This window comes from Amphibalanus amphitrite, unplaced genomic scaffold (assembly GCF_019059575.1).
Source record: "Amphibalanus amphitrite isolate SeventyFive unplaced genomic scaffold, NRLGWU_Aamphi_draft 000034F_arrow, whole genome shotgun sequence".
NCBI lineage: Eukaryota > Metazoa > Arthropoda > Thecostraca > Balanomorpha > Balanidae > Amphibalanus > Amphibalanus amphitrite.
The window spans coordinates 607361-616277 of NW_024881530.1; the positions used below are offsets into that span (position 1 = coordinate 607361).

General features: G+C 46.9%; 1 protein-coding gene across 3 annotated transcripts; it reads left to right on the forward strand.

Moving 5' to 3' along the window:
• The first annotated feature begins 204 nt into the window (after positions 1-204).
• LOC122370259 (ras-related protein Rab-1D-like) lies at positions 205-8646 on the forward strand. Of its 3 annotated transcripts, none has more exons than XM_043345719.1 (4): positions 205-344; positions 4349-4815; positions 6214-6455; positions 6876-8646. In XM_043345719.1, the coding sequence occupies exons 2-4, from the start codon at positions 4630-4632 to the stop codon at positions 7069-7071; spliced, it is 624 nt and encodes a 207-aa protein (XP_043201654.1). In that variant the 5' UTR covers positions 205-344; positions 4349-4629; the 3' UTR covers positions 7072-8646. The 3 variants fall into 3 exon arrangements, with proteins under 3 accessions (XP_043201654.1, XP_043201660.1, XP_043201668.1); XM_043345725.1 differs by having other exon boundaries at positions 216-340; XM_043345733.1 differs by having other exon boundaries at positions 216-269.
• Positions 8647-8917: the final 271 nt, after the last annotated feature.

The window sequence follows — 8917 nt, forward strand, 5'->3', positions numbered from 1 at the left end:
TGACGTCAAGAATACATTAAAATTATGGTTGTTTTAGGGGTAATTGTTGCATTTTCCGCCTTAAAACTTTCAAAACATTATTTCTAATATCATTACCAACTTTAACTTAGTAGATATGTAAAGATCAACAGCTTAAGACCAGAAAATATAATCAGAATGATAGCTTTTATGACGTCTTATAGCCTGAAGTTGAGAACCAAAATCAGAAAATGAAAGGACCTTGGGGCGGACTGAGGCTCTGCTGTGGACTAGTTGGACTAGTTAGAATAGTAATAAAAAATATTGCCCTCAAGGGTCAGGGTAGCTGTGCGTATCAGTATGGCTCATGCCATGATCTACTGTAGGTGAGGCATCTGAATGTTTTATGGGGATTTTTCTTCGATAGCTTGGGCTGAATAGTGGCTCATTTTTGTGCGGGATCTAAGCTAAGGTCCTAGGGCTTGAAAACATGCTTTTGTTCCCAGTCAGCAGCCATTTTTGGCTGTCTAATTTACAGTGAAAACTAAAAATAGTTTCTTATCATCCAATGGACACTTTAGGTTTAGGTTTAGGTTTAGTCTCGTGAGCTGGTGTCAGACCAGGTCTGTTTGGTGCTCACATCATGACAAGACTTTCGGATCAGGTTGAGGAAACTGTGGCCCAGCGCAGCTTATCAAAGTTATTTTTGAAACTGTTGGTTGTTGAAGATTCAACCACTTCCTTGGGTAGCTGGTTCCACAAGTTTACTACTCGGTTTGAGAAGAACTTAAGTCTTGAAACATGTTTTGCCCTTTTCTTTACAAGCTTAAGTTCATGTCCTCTTGTTCTGCCCTGATGTGTCACCTCAAAGAACTGCTCATGATTCACTTCTACTTTTCCAGTCAGGAGCTTGTAGGTCTCAATCATGTCACCTCTACGTATCCTGTCCTCGATACTGGGTAGTTTTAATGTACGGAGGCGATCCTCATACGACATATTTCTAATTGCCTTTACCAGTTTGGTTGCCCGTCTTTGCACCCGTTCCAGAGTCTTCATATCCTGGACAGTGTGTGGACCCACTGCCTGGATGCAGTATTCGAGATGGGGACGAACATAAGTGGTAAACAGTGACTTGAAATTTTTCACATCGATCCTGTCAAACGCATTCCTCAGGAGACGGAGGGCTGTCATTCCTCTGTTGGCTGCCCATTGACAGTGTCTACTTGGCTTTAAGTCATTTGAGACAAAGACTCCAAGGTCCTTCTCTATTTCGGTCTCTTGGAGCTTTACGACGGTGTCATTGGCGTCCTTCATAAAGTAGTCTGTCCTTAAATTGTCCGTTCCACAGTGCATTATCTTGCATTTTCCAGGATTGAGTTTCAAGAGCCAATCCTTTGACCAATCACTCAGTACATTCAGGTCTTCTTGCAGCCTGAGAGGATCATGACTGTCTTGTAAAGTACTGTAAATCTTTATGTCATCAGCAAACATCTTTACTTTACTCTTCAACAGGCTCGGTATTTCATTTACATAGACGAGAAACAGGATTGGGCCCAGTACTGAGCCCTGGGGGACTCCGCTGGTCACTTGACCCCAGTCAGAAGCCCCTTTTCCCACTACTACTTGTTGTTCTCGTCCATGTAGGAAGTCACTGATCCAGTTGAGTATACTTCCCTGAACTCCATAACTGTACAACTTGGCTGCGAGTCTTCTGTGTGGGACGCTATCGAATGCTTTCTGGAAATCCAAGTAGAGTATATCCAGCCCGAGTCCTTCATCTATTCCTCTTGTCCATTCTTCAAGCACCTCCAGCAAATTTGACTGACATGACTTGCCTTTCCTGAAACCATGCTGATGATTTGACAATAGATCTTTTTCTTCGAAGTGACGCATTAACACCTGTTTAACAATTTTCTCCATAACCTTACACACCTGTGAGGTGAGACTTACGGGTCTGTAGTTTCCCGGCTCACTTTTTGATCCCTTCTTATATATTGGCACTACTCTTGCTCTTTTCCATTCTTGTGGGAGGCGTCCTTCTTCTAGGGTCTTGTTGAATAGCCTGGCAAGAGGTAGTGCCAGCTCATCTGCACATTTCTTAAGTATAATGCTTGGGATACCATCCGGTCCGGCTGATTTGTTCGTGTTTTGTCTTTCAAGCTCTTTCTTTACCATTATCTCAGTCACTTCAATATTTTCTATGGTATTATCTGCATCCACCCTGGCATGACATAGTGGAATTGCATCTCCAGGTTCTGTTACAAACACTGATGTAAAGTATTTTTGAAGAACATCTGCTGTTTCCTTCTCGGTTTCAGTAAGTCCCCTTTCACTTTTTAGTGCTTGTATTACAGGTCTTGTTGTATGCTGCATGCGAATATACTTGTGCAGTTTCTTGGGGTCTTCTTTGATGCTGCTTAGCAATGATCTTTCATATTTATACCTTGTCTCTCTTATCAAGGTCGTTGTCTTATTCCTCTGTGTGGCATACCTCTTATAGTCCTCCTCTGATCTTGTTTCACAATATTTCTTGAATGTTTTGTGCTTGAGTTTGATTGACTTGATTATCTGCTTGCTCCACCATGGTGCTGTCTTTCTGTTGGTTCTCTTTTTGTGCAATGGTACATTTGCCTTCAGGCTTGTCTCTAGTGCATTTTTAATACCGCTCCACATGACTTCTACCCCAGCAGATTCCAGAAATCCCCAGTCTACTTCTCTTAGTGACTCCTTAATTTTCTCAAAGTTAGCTTTGGCAAAGTTCCGTTTGGTACAAGTTTCAAATGTCTTGTCTGCATCAGAAAATTGGTAGTTCCAAGTCAGAACTGCGTGGTCACTTTTTCCAAGTGGATCTTCTGTGTTAACTACATCAATTGCATTTGAGTCATTTGTGAAAACTAAATCTAGTCTGGATGGAACCTGACCCATTCTGAAGCGTGTAGGGCCACTGACATGTTGACATAAGTACAAGTCATTCATGGTTCTCATGAACTGGGATTGGTCAGAGTCATCTGGGCCTTCCACCGTCCCATTTTCCCAATCTATGTGAGCGAAGTTAAAGTCTCCCAGAATCATTACTTTCCTGGCATGTACTTGAGGAACAGCCTTCAACGTCTCCAAAAGTTTTTCATTATCTTCATGGGTATTACTCGGGGACCTGTAAATTAGCCCGACAAGTAGGTTATCATGCTTGCCCAATCTGATGGTGCACCAGACAGCTTCAACATCTCCATGCTTTGTTTCACTAAGTTCCTTACACTCTTGGACTTCCCAACTCTCCTTAACCAAGATCATCACACCTCCTCCTTTCTGTAATCCTTTTCTGTTTTTGCGGAACGCTTCATGGTAACCTGGAAAGGCTATATCTTCTTTTTGCCAGATTTCTGTTATGCCAACAATGTCAGGCTTTGCACTGTCAATTTTCACCCTCAGCTCACCCAGCTTATTCCTTAAACTGTTTGCATTTGTATACATGCATGATAGGTGACCTGTTTTCCTACTTGAGTTAATACCTGTCCCGAGGGACAACCTTTCCCCGAAAGATTCGATGAGTTTCTCTTCCTTTCTCTGCCAGTTCTTCCCTTAGTTTTCTCTGTATTTCCCTTTCTTCTGGGGTCTGGTCTCGTGAGAGATAAATGTTGCTGAAGCCAACTTTAGACAGATCCCATCTTTTCCTCATAAGGGCTTCAACCTCTTCCTTCTTCTTCAGGCCCACAAGCATTAGCCTCGGTCTTGGTTCTGCAGCTCCATCCTCCGAGATCTTCTTCTTTCCCAGCCTGTAAACCTTTTCGATCTCCATCTGCACATTGTCACCCAGGAGAGCTTCCACTATGTTGTGGAAACTATCTGAGTCATATTTCTTCCTTGTTTCAGTTAACTTCTACTTAGTCATCCATGGTTAAATGCTTGATTCTTTTTATCTTCTTCCTTGAATGAACAAATAGCACAAATCAGTATTTTGCTCACTTGTATTTATGTCATTTACCTACTTTTCAAAACTTTTAATTTAAATTTCATTTATGCCAAACATTGTAGCACTAGGCGCCTACCCACTCACTCTCCAAAAATAGCTTCCTGTGAATGCATGCACCTTTTTATTTGTTTAACTGTGTTTTTCCCCTTTGCTCATACCTGCTTCTTACCTTACCTACCCTACCTTACCTTCAAGGTGTTCAGGTTACAGAAGGCCACTTGTCCTGATGATCCCGCTCTCATCGGGCTTGTGAGGATGTACTAACTGGACTCTTAGGGGAAGGGGACATCATATACCTATCTTGTTCTTCCAGTGCTTGTCCAGTCGTGCCTTAAACTAGTTTACAAATGCCTTCTTACCACCATCATTTTTCTCATTGATTGTTTGCTGCTGTTACCGACATTTCTCCCTAACTTACAGTGACAGCTGAAGTGACAGAGGATATTCTGCTTTCTGACCACTGACCAGTCAAGGAACAGTGAATCTGCACATCTAGATGGTTGGTTAAAAATTGTGTGTGTCTGGTGAAGAAAGAAGCAAATATTCGGACAGTCAGTAAGTGAAAAAGTATCCAGCAAGCCATTGAGAAGTGAGGCAGTCCACCTTGGTCTATCTGTGCAGCACCAGCTGCTAGAGCCCACAGCGGTCCGCCGGTACTGCCGAACGCTGTCCGATCTCCGCGCGGGTCCGGCCCCTCCACCATGGCCACGGTAAAGGTGCCCTGCCAGAAGGTGATCCTCTGCGGCGAGTACGGCGTCGGCAAGTCGTCCCTGTTCCGCCGCTTCGCCATGGACACGTTCGTCTCGGCCTCAGATCGGAGGTCCACCCTGGGCCTGGACCAGTTCGAGAAGACGTACACGGTCGGCCCGGATCAGCGGCAAATCAAGGTAGGTAAAACTGGCATGCGTGGATTGTAGACATCAAAGTATTTTCCCGTTAGATTTCGGGAAGGAAATAGTGCTAAAAACAGTACCTATGCGGAATCTACCTAGTGAGGTGGGAGGACGCATATAACCCGTTCTTGTTACGTAATTGGTTCATGCTCGTCCTGCGGATCAGACGTCCTTCAATCCTGTTTATCATTTCTGGAGCCGACGTTACGTAAATGTCGGATGTCATCCACAGTAGCCCGGACCATGCTCGGGCAGCCCTGCGGCTATATGGATCGTGACTTGTCGGCGCGTGCCTCCCGCATGCACCGCCGTCAGACTGATCGGGTGGAGAGATCACCCCAACTGTTACATAATGTAACTCAGGTGGCTGAACAGCGCGACTGTGCAGGCGCTCGGTGTCCATAATAGCTGACGTCCGTGTGATAGCTTGTCCTCGCGTGCTTTGCCCAGAATGAGCATAGTTTCTGACGAGATATCGTCAGCCTGCAGACAGTTTGAGTCTCGTATTTTGCAGTCATTTCATGCCCAAATAAACACTGACTGGAATACAGATTCCAGCTAATTTCATCTTTGTATATTGCGAGTTTGTTTTTGTCCTGCAGACCCAAAGTTGCTATAGTTTGCAAGCACTGCCTGGGAGTGCACCAGGCAGTACTTGGCTGGCTCGGTGTAGCGACTGGTGATCACCCCTGCACAACGTGCACAGTGAGCATACCGCTCCGGCTCATAAACCGGATATAAGCGGTTTGCGGCTGCACAGTCAGCGAACATAATGTCCTATCGTACGAGGGCTGGCCTGCTTTTTCACTGGCGTAATTCCGCCCGCTCGTGCAGTGAGCCACTCTGTTTGGGTGCGGTGTCAAATGACTGCGAAATGATATGACAGACTGCGTAATTTCGAAATGAGCCCGCCAACCGATTTCAACTGCTCTGTTCCGACTCCAACTGATGTGTACGGAATATGATGAGGAAAATTAACGAACCGCTGGTGTTAATGTGACCGTCGTTAGCAGCTTGCGATAGAATCCAGAGCTGTGGCTGGATGAAACGCCATACTTCTTGATCCTGATGCTTCTGGCCTCTGGGTGTCTGAAGCTAATTTGTATCATACATTTTTTCTAATAAAAATCCAGTAAAGCATAAATAACACTTTCCTTATATGCTTTGTGTCCGATGTATGACTGCTTGCAATATTTTCACTATTGGTCTACTGTTCATCGTCGCTAGTCCAGTTCTAAAGCTGTACATATAATATATCCTTCCCCACCTGTGCCATTGCAGTTGATCTTGTGTATCTCGCTACCCATTATTGCCACGTGCAGTCTGGTCTCACTCCCACCCGTCCCCTCTGCCCCTATTTCTCCTCTAACCCTCCGCTGTCTGTCTGCGCAGCTCCAACTCTGGGATACTGGCGGCCTGGAACGCGTGGCCTCCGTCACATCCAGCTACTTCAAGTTCGCCGAGGCCGCCATCCTAGTCTTCGCGCTGGATAACATCGACTCGTTCAACATCCTGTCGCAGCACCTCCTGGAGATTGTGACCCACGCTGAGCACGCCAAAATCTACGTGTGCGGGAATAAAACCGACCTGAAACACGACGTGGTCGTTACAGACGCCGACATTCAGATGTTCTGGTGAGTGATACCCGTAGACGCCTTGGCGCTGTATGCAGGGAGAATGGTTAGATCGAATCGTGATGTTGTAGGAGGGATGAACTGAAGGTCGCGGCGTTGTGGGAGGGATGGACAGGCTCGTGGTGTTTTGGGAATGGCAGACTGGCTGCTTAAGGATGTCAGGAAAGACGCTATTTCGGTTGGGATGTCTTGTCTGAGCTTGAATTGGTGGAATGGTAGACAGCGAATATCTTTTTTCGAAGAACAGTAGTCAGGAGATATCTTTTGAAACGATATGTTTGGATTTTGTGAACGATCATTTGTCAGTAGTATATTCAGTATATTTTATGTCAGTGTCTTTCGGCACGGTGGCTGAACGTGGCTCTACTCCTGCATTTCCTTCACCATCGAGTAACATCCTCCCCTTTTCTCCTATTTCAGCGAACAATGCCACAACGTAGTGACGGGCACGTTCAAGACGTCCTGTAAGACGGGCGAGGGCGTGCAGGAGATGTTTGCCGAGATCTCGCGCCAGGTGGCTGTCTCCAGTCGCTCCAGGAAGGAGCTGGAGCGGCTCGACGACCGCTCCTTCCGCGTGGAGGCGCCGCATACACCCGACGAGCCGTGCTCCTGCTAACACCCGCTGGTGCTGACGCTGGACGCTGGTGCTGGACGCTGTGGCTGCTGGACGCTGACGCTGGTCACTGGACGCTGGTGCTGGTGCTGTGCTGGTGCTGGTGCAGGACGCTGGCGGTCTTGATGCTGGTGTCAGTGCCGGGGCGACAGACGGTGTCCCAGGACAGTGATGACATTGGTTCGGGACAGCCGTCTTCTCTGAGTGAGTGCTGGCCGGTGCCTGTGAACTCCTGTGACTTTTGGGTCGGAGCACAAGCAAACGTCGGACCATCAGACTGTGGTTTTGTCATACTGACCATTGTCGGACTGAATCTTTGACGGAACACGGGACGCAAGTGACATTATCCTCCCGTGTATACCGGTCAGCGCACGACGGAATTACAAGACTGGTAACGTCCGTCTCAAGTCGCCGAGAATCAAACTAGGATGGACGGTCGCCGATGTGCGGCCAGCAATGGACTTTTAATGACGATCGAGTCCAGACAGCTGCCCGACTCCGTGTGGGACGCTCGGTTGGCAGTGCTGGACCGAGGATGGCTCCTGGAGCTCTCTGAGAGTGTTCATGTGTGCTGCAAATGACACTCAGTGAAGTGATACCGACTTTGGTTTCAGCATGAGTGTGGTTTTAGCAGCTGTCGACCGGGATTTGCGGACAATGTGAGTTGGAATTGAGAGTAGATAAAAGTAACGGTTGACTGTGCTTGATGCGGTTAGTTATTTTAACATGGTCGTATTTCCGACCTAGTATTTACATTTGTTACCCGTAATTTAGCGTATTTAGTTTTAACGAGGTTGTTGGTAAGCGGGTAGCCCTTCCCACCTCTATAAGTCGGTATTGGGTAGGGCTGTGATTATCAATGGGTGATTATTAATTGATTTTGTCAGAACATGTCTGTCGCACATTTCTCAATATTTGCAGGGGCGAACGATATATTCCAAGTCCCAGGAAACGTTAAATGCTCATCGTGTTTGAACTCTTGAAATCTCATACTGCCCGATACGCGTTCGATTTCGAAGTGCTGTGCATCTCGCGGGCAAAAACAGTATTTTAATACGGACCGCAGCTGTTTTGAGTTTTACCAGCGTTTAAAACCATCCGCTCAATGGATGCAGCTGGTAGTGTGAAGGGATCATAAGTTCAAAGTCTGTGCCAGCCTTAGTTTCGTACGGGGATGTGTTTGCCGTGTGTGTAGCGCAGAATGTTTGCTATTTTGTTAGTGGGGTTATAATATCCTTTGGAATGTATTGCTGTGGTCGGTCGGTTGTGGTGTACTTTGCCTGGTTCCAAGTGCCCGAGGCGGGTAGACTCGCCTCTGCTGCTGTGGGATGACCTCTCCGCCGCGGAGTGGCGCGGTAGACAGCTCAGTCCGATGGGCTGCTGTGACCCGCCCTGGGGGTTAGATCAGGAGTCAGCTCAGTTGTGACCCAGCCCCTGTAGGTCAGGTCAGGGGTTCCGTCTTAACCCGGCCCTGTCTGCTGTGACCGTTTCTGCGTGCTGCCGGCTGTTGTGATTGGTCCCTCCGGCCGGGATGAATGGTGCTCTTCTGACTGGTGAATATATTCGTTATACAATGTTGATTGTCACACGTTCTGAGCCCGCTCGCTGCTATACGCTATTCAAACATTTTCTCAGTGATGGGAAACGCGGAATGTGCGAATAGCGACTGTAGGTTACCAGAACAAATGTCCAAATGTTCTCGGGATAGCTTTGGAGTGAGACCGTGCCGAGCCATCAGATGCCGCTCACGGACATTTGCCGTCGGTGGATTGATAAAAACTGGTTCAAGCAACTGGACCTACCTTCACCTACTTGTTCTAGCCCTCAGGAAGAACGGAACTGGCTAATA